Source organism: Medicago truncatula, chromosome 3 (assembly GCF_003473485.1).
Source record: "Medicago truncatula cultivar Jemalong A17 chromosome 3, MtrunA17r5.0-ANR, whole genome shotgun sequence".
NCBI lineage: Eukaryota > Viridiplantae > Streptophyta > Magnoliopsida > Fabales > Fabaceae > Medicago > Medicago truncatula.
In genome coordinates, this window is record NC_053044.1 from 16,209,793 (window position 1) to 16,225,935 (window position 16,143).

The window sequence follows — 16,143 nt, forward strand, 5'->3', positions numbered from 1 at the left end:
ATATTTTTATTATAGTAGTAGATACCTTACATTATTGTGGAACGTTTTGTTATTTTGTTGTTGTTTTTTGTTGGTATTCATAAGACTTTTTGTTTTTTTTACTATGCAAATTTTTTTTTCCATATTATTTTTTTAAGAAGTTAAACTAACCCCTAGTAATTTTCCATATTGTTAAGTGACTATAATCCTTTCAAATCTTTCAATTTTGTAAAGTCCTTTGAAATCGTTAAGAATTTGTGTTATAAATTCATTAAAATCATGTGTTCAAAATCCTGATTGTAAAAAGTTTTTTTAAAATAAAGATTTTTAAAATCCAACAAAGTCAATATAATCTTACAAAGTCTTTTAAAATCTTCAGAATTTGATTTGCTAAAATGTTCTTTTAAAATCTCATTCCAATACACCTTCCATAGTTTTGTCAAATAAAAAAACATTTAATAAAACTAGTTTGGAATGAAACGACGTCGCATGAAGGAAGGTGAATCAAACATAAACACATTTTCCCTCTTTCTTTCATAGCCTCTTCTCTCTTCTGCAAAACCCTGCTTATAGAAGTTAGAAATCAGAATGAACGAAAACGGCGTCGTAGCGCTCAACAAGAAAGAAAGAGAAAAAGAATTGCAAAAGGAAGAAGACGAAATCGTTTGCTTAGATGCATCGTTCTTCATGAATGACGAGTAACTCCTCTCTCTCTCTCTCTATCTCTCTCTCTACCTTTTTCTTTTCACTGTCACTGTTGTAATGATTGATCTTTTCTGGAATTTAATTTGAAGTTACCAGCTTACGGAATTCACATTTGGCTCTCAAAATATTCAGCTCTTCTGTTTGCAATCTGCTTCCAGTAAGTTTTTTACATTTCTTTTGATTTCATTTTTTGTATGTCATGTGCCCAATCTGGAATTTAAACCCTAAACCTATGAAGCACGGATACGGACACGACAAGGACAATGGCACGCCGACACAGCTAATAATTTGAAAAAATCACATAATTCAGTGTAATTGACACCGGGACACGCCTAACCCGAGGAGTGTCCGTGCTTCATAGGTTAAAACCTTAATTAAATACTATCCTAGCTCTTGACCAAAAAAAAAAAATACTATCCTAGCTAAGCAAGTGATTGGACTAGAGGGTTTACTTACCTCGTTTAATTCCTAGGTAAAGAACAATTATTGATCAGACTTTACTTACCTCTCAGCTTAATTCTGGGTTTCTAGGCCCCTCCCATAGGAACTAGAGGGTTAACACCAATTGCGGCCCCTAGGTGCTACCTTAAACACCCCATTGCGTTGCGGTTGAGATAATGTCTGTCATAGTGACACTTTATTACAATGTTGATTTGTGTGAACTTTCATGTTATTTCAATTTTCACCCTAAAATAGTCATTTTTGCCCTCAACTTATTGCTACTGGCTTGGTTTATTTAATTTTGTGAACATTTATCCTAAATTTCGAAATGACAACGAAATATGCCCCTCCTATCTTGTCAATTCTTCTTAATGGCTTTATCTCTCGTCCTCATCTTTGAGGCTTTCAGTCGACCCTCTCTGCATATATCTAGCAGTATTCACCACCTTGGAGGAATCACTTATATTTATTTTAATTTCTTAGATAAGCTATTTTGAAACCTTGGAGTTGGAGGCCAGCATTATTTGCTTTATATTGGGTTTAAATAATGGTAGCAGTGAACTTTGATTATTAGTTATGAATATGTCTTTAATATGATGTATTCTTCTGTGTTTTGGCTTTTTTATGTGTATGGGCATGGTCTAATTTTCGTGTACCGTTTCCCTAAACTTTGACGTGGTGGTCATACTGCACCCGCTATGCCGCAATAGTAATGTCTAAGAAAATGAGGGTATATTCCAAATTAAAACTGTTTCACTATGTTTTACCAAGGAAATAAAATTAACTTGGTTCATCTCTTTGAAAGGTTTTCCTGATATGACGACATAAAAGACAGGGCAGCCAATACCAATTGATTCACAGTTATGAATTTTTACTAGATTAAATTAAATTTTGTAACATTTGAAGATATATCTAGCCAAGTAACCCTTTACACTGTCATTTTTTTTTTGAAATGGGGTAAATTGGAGTAGAACATTAATAGAAATGCACAATTGAGAATCTGGAAGCTTTTATATAAACATGCATACAATTTTCTGTGTTTTTATAAATGGTACCTTGATTTTTTGCTTTCTGTATCTTGTTTTTTATTGGATCATAATACTAATTATCTTTTGAATCAGCTGACTTCGATTTGACAGGGCAGCTGGTATGGCCTGGAGCCATGTTGCTGAATGATTATCTATCAAAACATATTGAGATGTTTCAGGGTTGCACTGCCATTGAATTAGGTTCTGGTGTTGGTATGTATTCACTTTTAAAAATAATTATCATTACTTACGTTTATACTTTTTATATTTGTGGTAGAAACAATTCATCCTTAAAATGCCCCTAGTTTTACAGATAAGAAGGGGGATATTCTACTGCAATCACACATTGCACAATATTACCGTGTTTTAGGAAATGAGTTACTTATCTTTATTGATAGTTTATTGTCTTCCAAAGTATTGCTAGAAACCTATCAATGTAATCATAATCTGTTAGGAACCCAATAATTTAATTCAAAAGAATAAAAGAAATAACACTTTTATTAAGAAAATAAGAAAGAAAAGGGAGAGCAAACTCTCCTCCTAGGGTTCCCCCTTTTTCAATAGAGTCATTACTCTATACACTAAACTTTACAAAACCATCAATGACACTCCTCTATCAATGCACTCCTCTTTATACAAGATACTCTAAATAGCTTCCCCAATTAACTCCTTATCCTATATTGTTACCATCTCTTCTTATCCAATATCCTAACAAACTCCCCTCTTATACCAAATCCTAACAAACTCCTCATTGTGTTAAATCCTAAAAATTCAAATCCTAACAAACTCCTTATTCTATATCCTAACATAATCACACAGAATCGTAGCATCACACAATATTACAGTTTTTACATGCTACTTTGATCCCCATCAGGGGTGTGCAGGACTTGGATGACTGAACCAAAATGAAACAAATCTGTTTATGGTTCAGTTTCTACACAAAAAAAGGAAAGCCAAACCTATTTTTTGCCAAACCGCTTTTGGTTTAAAATGAGTCTGGAAATGGATTTTGTTTAGAAATGGTTCAAAACTGATTTTTTTATGTAATCTGGTTTTAAAAAATGGTTTATGCTTCAATCCGGTTTTCAATATCAGTTTTTTGCTGATATTAACCAGTTTAAATAACGGCTTTTACTGTAAACCAGTTTAAATAACCAGTTTCAATATCAGTTTTATGTAATCTAGTTTTCATTCAAAAAATAGGTATTTTATCTAAACCAGTTTTAAACTGGCTCAGCTATTCAGAGAAAGACAGAAGTCAGAAATTTTTTTTACTTAAAATTTTAATGGCAACCACTTAATCATAAACTATTTAGAACTAAAAACTAATATTACATGTGGCATGTTGGTTCTATTGATTTTTTATTTTTTTTTAAATAGTGTTGGTTCTATTGATAGCAATGCCAAATTACGTAGCACATATTGCTTTTATAAGGTCCACATTTTCAGAAATAACAACTGATCCATCAGCTTCAATACCCGAGAGGACCTTAATCTTTCCACTAGGGGCCTGATAAATAACAAAAAAAGTGCATAAACAATCCCGAAATGTATACAGATCAGTAAGGGATTAATATATAAAATAACAATTGTTCCATCCTTGTTGCCATAGATCACAAATCGAAAACTGCCTTAATTTCTCCGAGGAGCTAATCAGCTGGGCATGGCCCCCTGCCACAAAGTATCCGGTAAGCTTCTATGTTAAACAGAGTCTAATTGGTTCCCTTTGATAGCTCATGTCATGAACAATATATATTAGGGTTTACTCTAGTTAGAACAATTTAGCTTCTATGTTAAACAGAGTCTAATTGGTTCCCTTTGATAGCTCATGTCATGAACAATATATATTAGGGTTTACTCTAGTTAGAACAATTTAGCTTCTATGTTAAACGGAGTCTAATTGGTTCCCTTTGATAGCTCATGTCATGAACAATATATATTAGGGTTTACTCTAGTTAGAACAATTTATTATTATGATAATCAAGAACTATTGATCACAGCTGTCAGATACAATTTAACAGCAAAAATTAAAACAATTCATTAAATGTTCACGTACAGCCCCTTGGCCCTCGTACACTCTCTTCCTGCATGAAGTGTTCTTATTAGATTCGCTCTCTATATATATATAGGGAACATATCTAGTGAGAAAGGGTATCCTTATGTGAGAGTGAGAGGATGACATATCAACCATCGGATAAAAATACACGGATCAGATTAAAAGACACTCATGTGCTCCACTTTTCAACTACCACACATTATTCCAAAAGAAAAAAAAATTCACACAAACTGGAATGTGTAGTTGTTCCTTCCGATCCATTTTGATATCACCATCCACCTCCTCAATCTAGGCTTCCACCGTTTGAAACCAAAAAGTCAATTCATAGGTTGAAAATTGGGTAAATCGTGGGTCAAAAAATTGGAGAGTTTTAGTTTATGATGCAAACGGTTCAATCTGTACCCATGACTTGTCGGAGACCATGGTCGCCTCACCCTCTTCACCGTGGCCTTCGTGACCGCAAAATCTCTCCCTCCCTCGGCCGTTCACTCATCAAACATTGTTACAGACTTACAGTTAATATTTTTTTGTAAAAATGGTCAAAGAAAATGGGAAAGAGAAACCAATACATGTTGAAAGAGGAATAAACGAGGAGGGGGTCATAGTAGGTGATCTAGATGTGAAGAACAAGGTCTGAGAGGTTTGATGAAGCAGGATGGGAAAGGGAAGGTGAGGGGTTTGTGTTTTTTTGTTTGTTTGGGATAATGTGTGTGGTAGTTGAAAAGTGGAGCACGTGAGTGTCTTTAAATCCGATCCGTGTATTTTTATCCAATGGTTGATATGTCATCCTCTCACTCTCACATAAGGATACCCTTTCTCACTAGATATGCCCATATATATAGGTTTTCCTTACCACTATACAACCTGTCACGGTGACGCATTATTTTTATTAGCAACACAAAATACAGAATTCTCAAATCCATTTCTCAAATAATAGATTTAAAAAATAATAATTGATCAGTAGAAGTAAATAACAAAATTATTAGTTTATAAGTCATTTCCAGCATACTTCTGATGATTGGAGGGCTTGTTTGGAATGGAAAATGCTGGACATTAGAAAACATGAAATCTTGAAGGATTGAAAGACTTGGCTCCAGGGTTAGTGTCTGAATTCAAAGAAATTGGACAGTTTGGTTAGCTCCTTTGGTGCATTAACCAACATCTCCTTGAAAATCTCCAATTTATCTGTCTATTAGCTCCCAATGTTTTTTGTGTCAAAAGAAAAAAAAGCTCCAGATGAATTTTCCCTTCCTTATCAAATGTATAGACCAATATCATATGCAACCAATATAACTAAGAGACCAAAAGAACTAATTGTGTTGATCGGGAAGGGAAAACATTAGAAGCTAAGAGGCAAAGACATTAGGGTTTATAGTTTGCTGATGATGCCAGCTTTTAGATCTGTGTGGTATAATATTGTATTTCTGGTACGCGTTTATAATTCATATCACATTCTCATGTTTTATATGTTCCCTCCTCCTTTCATATCTTAGGTAAGATCTCAATCTTTTTTTTTTAATAAGATAAGATCTCAATCTTAATCATTTGATGCTTATCCTTATTCTGTATGACATTAGACCTTGATGGCCTGATTATTTCTTGCTTTTGAATCACAGGTATTACTGGAATACTTTGCCGCAGATTCTGCAATAAAGTTGTGTTGACAGACCATAATGAAGAAGTGCTTAAGGTAGGGTTATAAAAAATCGATTTGTATAACATATGGTGGCATATCTCCTTCCTGATTATTCTATGTGGTCTAATTAAACTACCTCATCTCAGATCATAAAGAAAAATATAGAGCTGCATTCATGTCCCGAGAATATTAGTCCTACTTCTAATGGTGAGTAAATACCTAGATGATCAATGGAAGATACTTATTAGTCCCTCTGAATTTTGATTTAAATATATATGCAGGATTAGTGGCAGAGAAACTAGAATGGGGAAACACTGATCAGATCCATGAAATTTTACAAAAACATCCTGGAGGTTTCGACTTCGTTCTTGGAGCTGATATCTATATCCTTATTATGTATTTAATAATGACATTGATATCTAACATTACAACTAAGCTTAAATGCCTAAAAGTATGATGGCTTGCAATATAGGTAAATACATAGATACTGATAAAGCTGGTTCTTCATATAGATCTTTGGGATAATAGTCATTTTGGTCCTGAATGTGTAACGAGTAGTCACAATAGTCCCTCAATATATCGAAATTTCAAAATACTCCCTGATTGTGCACTTCGTTAGTCAAAATAGTTCCTGACATTAAAATATTTCGTTAATATTGTCATATTAATCCTTCAATATACTTGCTTATTGTCATATGAGTCCTTTTAAGTACTTATTTATTGTCATTCCAGTCCCTATATGAAAAGAGTTATTGTGAGTATTGAGGGATTATGTTAGGGTCAGGGACTATTTTGATTAACAAAGTGCACAATCAGGGACTATTTTGCAATTATTGTGACTACTTCTTACACATTCAGGGACCAAAATGACTATTAACCCGTAGATCTTTAGAAGCTTATCTCTACATCTTTTCCAAGCAGTGTCACACATTTACCTATTTTAAAGCCTTTGCTAGTTGTCATGGCTTTATGAGAACTAATTCCAATTATTTGCTAAAATGAACTAGAGGATCAAATACATTGAGAATTTTTGTGAAACTTGAAATTCAAATATGCGATTTTCATCTATAGATTTGTGTAATCATATTTCATTTTCACCAAATAAAATTAATATCAACAACCTTAACACAATCACAAGCTTTCAGCAGTCAAACATCCCTTTGCTGTTTGATACCGTTAGACAGCTCCTGCAAGTTAACAAAGGCAGAAAATGCAAGTTCATACTAGCCTATGTATCACGAGCTAAGATGTATGTAATCTATCTCATTATTCTTTAAATTTTTGTTTATCTCTTGGTTTAGTGAAAATTCTTTTCTTTGTTTTGATTTGACAACATTATCATCTCATAGTTGATGATCTAAGATCTATATTATCAGATAGCAATAGATAGTAGAGGGTGTATAAAACTTGATACATATTTTTACATCTTATTTTACCTTGAAACAAGTTTTATAAATTTATAATTATTTACATTGTTTCCAAATCATTTTAGTGTGGTCCAAAATTAAGTTTTCATTGCAATTGTATTTCGTTATATTTTTGGGACTTGGTACTGATTAAATAATACTCCTCTGGTCTCAAATATAAACGAAAAATGATTCATATATGGTCTCAAATATAAGAAACTTTAATCACTATGCATTGTCCCTATCAACTGAGTTATGCTCACGGGGACATTCAATGACTCTTTTATTCACATGAAATAAGATTCCATGAAGTGCACTTTAAAAAATGCACTTATTTTTTCATGAGATTGGAAGATTAAAAAGTGTGAGCTTATTCACTTATGCTTAAAAAATGCACTTATTTTTTCATGAGATTGGAAGATTAAAAAGTGTGAGCTTATTCACTTATGCTTAAAATCAAGACCCGAGGGAGTAAAGTCCAATTTTCATATAATGTTTTGAAAACAATTTCGCTGCATTTTTTGTTCTTTAAAACCTTTCATGTTGAACTCATCCTTGTAAGGAACACTAGAGTGCCTTTCCCTCCTAAAAAACTGTAAACTTGGACATTTACAATTAATAGCTCTCTGTTAGAGATTTCAAAATCCAAGGTCAATGAATTTTCTCTAAATGTGGCTACTTTTTTATTTTAATATATATATATATATATATTTAGGTGGGTGTAGGTTGCTAACTTGCACCTTAATAATTTTAGGTGGGTGTAACTTGCTAACTTGCACCTTAGTGTTTTTAGGTGGGTGTAAGTTAGCAGCCCTATATATATATATATATATATATTTGAGCTTTGCTGATACTTGTGTATATCTTTTGTGGATAGCAAGTCATCTCCTTTATCTTTTGTGCCTCTCAAAGATAGAGTAAATAATCTTTTTAATATTTGAAGTTGTAGTATATGACAATTTAGTCTAAAATCAACAAAATTGAAAAGTGATTCTTAAAATTTAAAATCCTCAATTACATTAGTACCTCAAGGACAATTTTAAAGATTAAAAAAGATAGATTTATGGATTGAAGATTTAAAACTTAGGATTATTTCTGAACTTCCTCCAAATTACTCAATCCTACAACTTTAGGAACTATGTGATTCACTCAAGTGTTGTATAATCTGAATTTTATAAGCATTTTCGTATTCAACTAAGATTTCTCTTATTGCAGGATGGATTCGATGATTATTTCTGAAGCTTCTAAGTTTCAGATGCAGATGAAGGAAGTGCCTAAAACAAAGTGTATTGTTGGGAATCATGAAGGTGTCATCTATGAGATTACACTCAAGTAGAGCATTAAGTTAAATATAGTTTGAGGTTTCCAGAAGCAGACATGGCATATGAAAACCAGAACTGATTTGACTTGAGCATTGGCTAGTGTTTTGGTTCGAACTGAAAGGTACTCTCAACCCTACCCTTGTCAATCATTGCAGATAACAGAGTAAAGATGACTCAAGAAATCCATGGGTTTGATATGGAAAGGAAGATGTAAAATATGCACGAAAGAGAGCCTATTTGTAGTGTCTATCTTGCAAAATGTCTTTTTCATTGTGTAAGGAAAACATAAACAACTACTGAAAATTTTCAACACAAATTGATGTGAATGATTGGTGGCTATATTCCAACTGTTTTTGGATTGATTGAATTTTGTGTTGGTTCAAGTCCTGGAAACAGCCTCTTGTGTAAAAAACAGGGTAAGGCTGCGTACAATACACCAATAATGGTGGGACCCATTCCCGGACCTTGCATATGCGGGAGCTTTAGTGCACCGGGTTTCCCTTTGCCCTTGCCCTTTAAATATATTGAAATTTAAACATTGACTATGATGATCATACCTGCATATTTATTATTATATCATGTCAGCATTTTTCGTGATTCTTGACTTTCCCTGAGGTGGTTTTTATCCTTGATTTTAAACGTTTGTTTCTCAAAGTTATAGTGCTTGTTTTGTTAACTGAAAAGTGGTAATGGAAAAAGAGTGTGAAGGCCATTTTAATCCTTGAGAGAAACTGTAAGATCTGATCCTTTAAAATTTATCCCCGAACTTTGTTCTTATGGTCTGTTTGGGAATTTAGGAGGGGAGGACATTGAAAAAAAATGGAAGGATGAAGTGAAAAAAAATGGAGGGTTTTGGGAAGGGAGAGCATTTGGGGGCTTACTTTTTTTCATAACACAAAATCTCCGTGTAATTCGAGAGAATTCAAAAATTGTATGGGAGGTAGTTTTTGAAGGATTTTGATAAATTTTCCAAATCTACAAAATGTTGTTATAATACTCATTATAAAAAAATATACTAATCATAAATATTTATTTATCATTATCTACAACAATAATCTTCCAAAAAAGATGAAGAATTTCTCTATTTGTTTCTCTAATCCTCTCCCCCCAAAGGGATACTCTCAGAGGGAATAAAAATTGTTTCTATATTTTTTCAAAAACCAAATTGAGCCTCATGTTGTTTTTTTTGTTGCGAGATTAAAATGACTCTTCATTTAAATGAAATAATCAAATTTTTTATCCTATGAATAAAGAGAAGGAAAAATGAGGTAAGTTCTTCTAAGTGTTCTTCATTTGATCTTGAGTGTTATGTAATGATAATAGAATTGTAAAGGAAAATTAGAATGATTTTGATATTAGTGACCGAAGAAAAAGCCAAATATAAAATCTTTCTTTTTGGCCCCTACAAATTTAGACTCTAGACGGTTGCATCCGAAGCCTAACCCCAGAGCCGACCCTGCTTATGACCGAATAATCGTTATCAAAGCACTATTTTCTTGTCATACAAACCAACTATATGCTATAAGCTGTCCCCTACAAGTTAGTAGCTAGACAATGCAAAATAAAGCAGAACTCTAACTAACTATGGTGACTTACAATGACCTTAACTTGCTGTGCATTTCTTTGTACATAGTGTGTTTGGAATGGCTTAATTTTTTCAAAACGCCGGTAGGAAACCACGTTGCAGCAAAAGCTAGGAAAGTAAGCTTTTAGATTTTCACGAAAGTAGCTCCTTGAAACGTGGGTTTGGCTTTCCCACCGCCAAAACCAAACAGATACCTAGTATACCAAGGGCTTAATTTCTTTTGAATTCTTATATTGTTTTAGTATATACAAGACAACAAGAAAGAAATAAAATATCCTTAAATAAAAAGAAAGAAATAAAGTAAGCTTGATTTTTGAATCCTAAAATACAATGATTTACAAGATGATCATGATCAAAGAAACATAGATATTAGAAGGTCTGGGATTCCATCTCTGTTACTAGCAAACTTCTCCCCTTAACAAATTAACCATTAACATTTACTTAAAAAAAAAATTATTCACAAAGTAAGCACCAAAATTTTAGAATGCTAAAAACTACAAATCAATTGATTTGCTCACTTAAAGATTAGGTACTTGGTTCCACACAGAAGACATCATCAACCGATCATTTAGCAATTCGTGTGATCCTACAATACAAATTAAGGTCATCAAATAGATTACTATATAATTCAAATGTTAGTTGCTTCAAAAAAAAATCAAATGTAAGTTTTTTTCTTCCTATTTTCCCTCTTCCACGTGAGCCAATTTTTTAATAAAAAATGATTTGTTGTGGATTCCTATTCTTAGGAAAAAAAAGCTTGCTGAGTTGGTCCACTATTTTTCCCACTTATCCCATAATCTGATGTACGTTTCTATATCAACTGAATAGTGCTAAAGATCTGCCCTCAAAGTGTTACACGGATCCAGACTCTGTGATGGACAAGACTCTATGAAAGGGAAACGTATTCACTCTGTTTCAAGGTCACTGAACCTACTCTTCTCTCTATAGAAAACTACACCATCGAGTTTGAGTGAGTTAAGGTTTAGAATAGTGAAACAAATCGGTTGTAGCAGCAATAGTTTAAATGTGTTTTTTATGCTGTTTAACATGTTTAAATAGATTAGAAATCATTTACATTTTGGTTAACCATGGTTGGAGTTAGTGTTCTTAATTTTGCTTCTGCAAACTTCTCAAATTTTAAGTGTGACATTCCCGAGTTAAACGGTGACAATTATAAGATCTGGAAGGAAAGAATTCTCCTTCCTAATGTAACGGAGAATTCTTTCCTTCCAGATCTTATAATTGTTCGTTTAACTCGGGAATGTCACACTTGCGGAAGCAAATTAAGAACACTAACCTCTAGGCATTGTTAACCAAAATGTAAACGATTTCTAATCGATTTAAACATATTAAACAACATAAACAACACATTTAAACTATCACTGTTACAACTGATTTGTTTCACTATTCTAAACCTTAACTAACTCAAACTCGATTGTGTAATTTTCTATAGAGAGAAGAGTAGGTTCAGTGACCATGAAACAGAGTGAATACGTTTCCTTTTTATAGAGTCTTACCCATCACAAAGTATGGAAACGTGTAACACTTTGAGGGCCGATCTTTAGCATTATTTAGTTACTACAAGGACGTGTATTAGATTATGGGATAAGTGCGAAAAGGAGTGGACCAACTCAACAAATTTTTCCCCTATGAATAGCAATCCACATCAATTCATTTTTGACTCAAATATTGGCTCAATTTTACATTACCTATGCTAAACTTTTATAAAGAAAGATTAAATACCAAACACAAAAAGTTCAATACATTAGCCCATTCCGTAGATAATTTTTGTAGCACTGAATATGAATTTTTATCATTCCATGGAGATAGAAGACAAGGACACAGGAAAGAATGATTCAATTTGAAATTATGATGTTAAACATCAATACAATGATGATGACATACAAACACCATTTGACGTTGTTGTATGGGTAGAGATAGAACTCCCAACTTTCTTATCACACACACAAAGTCAACTTTATATCCCTAATTCTAGAAATAGTTTTGTAGATAGACACCAATAATCTCACAGTAACAATTTTATATCAAGTGAAATTTACTCGTAAAACAAAAAAACAAAACATATTTGATGCTTATAAAGTAGCATATATATATTATTATTGATTGATTACAAGATATGCAGTGAGAAATATGGTACTTTATAAACATCAAATATGTTTTGTTTTACTCATAAAATCTTTGAAAGTGTGGTTGAGCCTAACAAAATTTTATAAAATTGACTTATGCGATGATGATTGTCCCCACTTATAAATATATTGGTCAGATCATCTCTTGTCTGATGTGCTACTTTTTAACACACCTCCTAAGACCTAGGAATGGACCTCTTAAACGTGGATATAAATGGTGGATGGCTTAAAAGCAAAAACATGATAGCATGTGGCCCAATGAATCTTGGAGGAGGCATTGATGCAATCTTAGGTAATTGAAGATTATCGTATAAGAAGGTCATCAGTCCCATCTCCACAACAACTAAAATCTCTAACTAAACTTTATTGCCCTTTTGAAGAGTGTCCTTACAAAGATCAGGCCTTCTCTCAAGCCTGTTTTTTAAAGGTTGAGCAATTCCTCTTTCTTGTTCTCAATCATATTGTTCGAGTATTTCTTAGTCGATGCTACGACTTACTCAACAAACTCCCCAATTGACAACGAATCAATAAGAACAAACTCCCAAACAATTTCCCTAATAATCTTCTCTGGTCTTGTAACATCCCTCATATTTCCACAATCTAAACCTTTAAAAACAATCATATTCCAGAATTCCATCCCCTTGAATCACCCGAAAGAACTTCAAATCTAGGTCTAGTAAGCAATTGTGAAGGAAAAAAAAGAGAATGATTTTCTAAACTAGTAGTTTTATACCGACTATTGTTATCTTGTTTCATGAATGAACCAAGACTAGTTCCAGTTCCCACAATGATTTGACAAAGCAACAACACCATCAACTATTGGTTTAAACCTTATATGAACAGAATCATTAGTATCCTCCCCACAATTCCAAATTTGATCATCTTTATCAAATAATGGCGGTAGAACGAACTAGTCTTAGTTCATTCATGCAACAAGGTAATTAGTCACTATAAAACTACTAGTTCAGAAAATCACTCTTTTTTTCCTTCTGAATTGCCTGATGAACCTAGATTTGAAGCTCATTCAGCTAATTTAGAGGGTAGGAATTATGAGAATATGAGAGTTTTAGAAGGTTTAGATGGTGGAAATACAGGAATGTTTCAAAACCAGAGAAGATTAGCGAAATTAGTTTGGAGTTTGTTTCTATTGTTTCATTGATAATTCAGGAGATTGTTAAGGAAGTTGTAGCATCAATTAAGAAATACTTGAAGAATATGATTGAGAACAAGAAAGAAGAATTGGTCAACCTTCAAAACAGGCTTAAGAGAAGGTCTGATCTTTCTAAGGAGACTCTTTACAAGGGTAATAAAGTTCAGTTAGAGAATTTAGTTGCAGTGAATATGAAACTGTCGAGCTTCTTATACGGTAATCTTCAATTATCTAAGAATGTATCAGAGCCTCCTCCAAGATGCATTGAGCCACATGTTATCAGGTTTCCGTTATCGAGCCACCATATTCACACTTCAGATGTCCAGACCAAGTTGTAAGGGGTGTGTTAAAGTGTTCCACATCAGATAATCAGATAAGAGTTGATGTGTTTATAAGTGGGGGCAATCCTCACTCCACAAGTCAGTTTTGTAAGGTTATGTTAAACTTAATTACAATTTCAAAGATTTTATGAGTAATCTCTTATATAACATTTCTTAAAATAAATAAATAAATCTTATATAGATATAGACATGCCCTTCCTTACATATTTTGTAATCAATAATATTATAGGTTGTTTTAGAGAAATATATTTGTACAACCATTTTGCTACAATTTTTTGATAACTTTCTCTCTCATACTCAGATGATGTTATTATCCTCTCTTTTCCTTGTTCTCTCTCTTTATTGTGTTTGACCAATCAAAAAAGAATAAAACAAAGTTGTCACCAAAGTTGTCATTAAATGGATGTACAAATATCATTTCTCTATTTGATAAGCATGCATCAATAAGTTTTGTGTTTGTTCTTCTAGTAAATTTCATATGATGTCAAAGTGATGTTCTGAGACTATTCATCTATGTGTAAAACTACTTTTAGAATCAAAATTATTGACTAGAGATATAAAATTGACTTTGTCAGAACGGAAGTTGGGAGTTATATCCCTATCCATACCACAACTCAAATGGTGTTTGTGTCATCATCATTGTATCAATGTTAGCATCTTAATTTCAAATTGAATCTTTCTTTTCTCTGTGTCCTTGTCTTCTATCTCATGGAAATCTCACATTCATCACAACAAAAATGATCTAGTGAATGGACTTATGTATTGAACTTTATTATATCTAAAATAACAACCAAGTAGACCGTGTAATCAACATATCTTTCCGTTCAAAGAAACTATTAGTACATTTTCTTTTGTCAAAACCGCACCTTAAGTTTTGCAACTGTAGCAGTTTTGGCCCCTTAAGGCCAATTTTTGGTAAAAAAAAACAAAAAAAAAAAAATGTGGCACCTCACTTAAGGTGCCATGTCAGCGTAGACTGAGTCAAAATTGACCTTGGGGGACAAAACTATCAACTTAGAAGCGGTTTTGTAGTTTTTTTTTTATGAGGCCAAAATCACAACTTTAGGAAAGTTAGGCGGCTAAAACTGTTATTAAACCTAAAAAAAATGCTAAACTAGTATATTTTATTTCATATATTTTTTTAATCAAATGTACATCCTACATATATTATGCTCAATGTTTATTTATTGAGCTACGCTATTCGTAGAGAATAAACAAATCATCAACCTTTAATGAAAGGGTCTCCTACAATTTCAATCTCTAACTAAAAGTTGTTTATAACAGGCCTCACTTTTATGATTTGTAACAGATATTTTTTCTTTTAATTTTTATAGTCAGAACAAAATATAAAACAATTTAATAGAACAAATAGATACCTGAATTCGGGCGCCTCCTTCTATAGAAGTGGTTGCAAAGAAACATCATCATATTTCCAAATTGCTATTTTATCACAATCTGACTATCTTTCCTTTTCCCTAAAATCAATCTTTCACTAATTTTTGCATTAACACAACCATTAAGGTTCTACTCTTGATGATTGTATTGCCCCTGCTAGGCTAAGATTCGTATGGGGAGCATCCAATTTTAAACCCATACACCCGTGCATCAAAACAAAATCTAAAAACCTACGGGAAACGCCACCTAACAATCAAAAGCAAACTTAACACCAAAATCAAAGACAAACCTCCTCACAACAACATAAACAAAAGTTGTACCAAATCCCTCAAACATCATCACAAGCCGTCACAAAAACAACTTCCACCATTACATTCCGCTGCTCGCACACAACCCCCAAACCCCAAACAGTAACATCAAAAACTAGCACAAAAAACCAACAACCTACACCTGAATCCAACCAAACAACTACGAAACCAATAAAAAAAAACAGCCCGAACAGTTGAGATGTCTTACATGTAAGACCAAACATTCTACAAACTAAAACAAACATCAACCACCACAAAACAATCAATAGAAGCCATTGAACGGCAACCAAAGAGCGACGAAACCACTAAAACCTAGAATCACAAATCAAAGACAACCCGAACAAAACCATTACCCATCACCACTCACAGTGTTGCCATTGGAAAGCTGCAACACCGTCGTTTAAGAGAATCAACGACAAACGAACCTAGATTGAAAAAACAACAACAACAATAGTAACATCATGATGGATGTCATAATAAGGAACATCACCAATATTATTAGATATTGAAATATTCGAAATTTGAGTAATAGTAGAAGGCACAGAATAACGAGCAATTGAAAAGTAATGTAGAAGATTTTGTTGTTTTAAAGGGTAATTTAGCTTATAGTTAGTAACATTTTTAAATACTTTAATTTTTCCATA

General features: G+C 33.0%; 1 protein-coding gene across 2 annotated transcripts; it reads left to right on the plus strand.

The window, feature by feature from the left end:
* The first annotated feature begins 479 nt into the window (after positions 1–479).
* On the plus strand, positions 480–8,966 carry LOC25488900 (protein N-lysine methyltransferase METTL21A). 2 transcript variants are annotated; one of them, XM_039832331.1, is made up of 8 exons: positions 480–677; positions 774–841; positions 2,265–2,366; positions 5,826–5,899; positions 5,992–6,052; positions 6,127–6,228; positions 6,983–7,094; positions 8,467–8,966. In XM_039832331.1, the coding sequence occupies exons 1-8, from the start codon at positions 568–570 to the stop codon at positions 8,585–8,587; spliced, it is 750 nt and encodes a 249-aa protein (XP_039688265.1). In that variant the 5' UTR covers positions 480–567; the 3' UTR covers positions 8,588–8,966. The 2 variants fall into 2 exon arrangements, with proteins under 2 accessions (XP_039688265.1, XP_024633807.1); XM_024778039.2 differs by having other exon boundaries at positions 483–677; positions 2,247–2,366.
* Positions 8,967–16,143: the final 7,177 nt, after the last annotated feature.

Bases quoted from the DNA above. Each gene is read 5' to 3' on its own strand.
- LOC25488900 (XM_024778039.2), top strand. From the start codon at position 568: ATGAACGAAAACGGCGTCGTAGCGCTCAACAAGAAAGAAAGAGAAAAA. The intron at 5,900-5,991 runs GTAGGGTTATAA...ACCTCATCTCAG, and splicing joins ATAATGAAGAAGTGCTTAAG to ATCATAAAGAAAAATATAGA. The intron at 7,095-8,466 runs GTATGTAATCTA...CTCTTATTGCAG, and splicing joins TATGTATCACGAGCTAAGAT to GATGGATTCGATGATTATTT.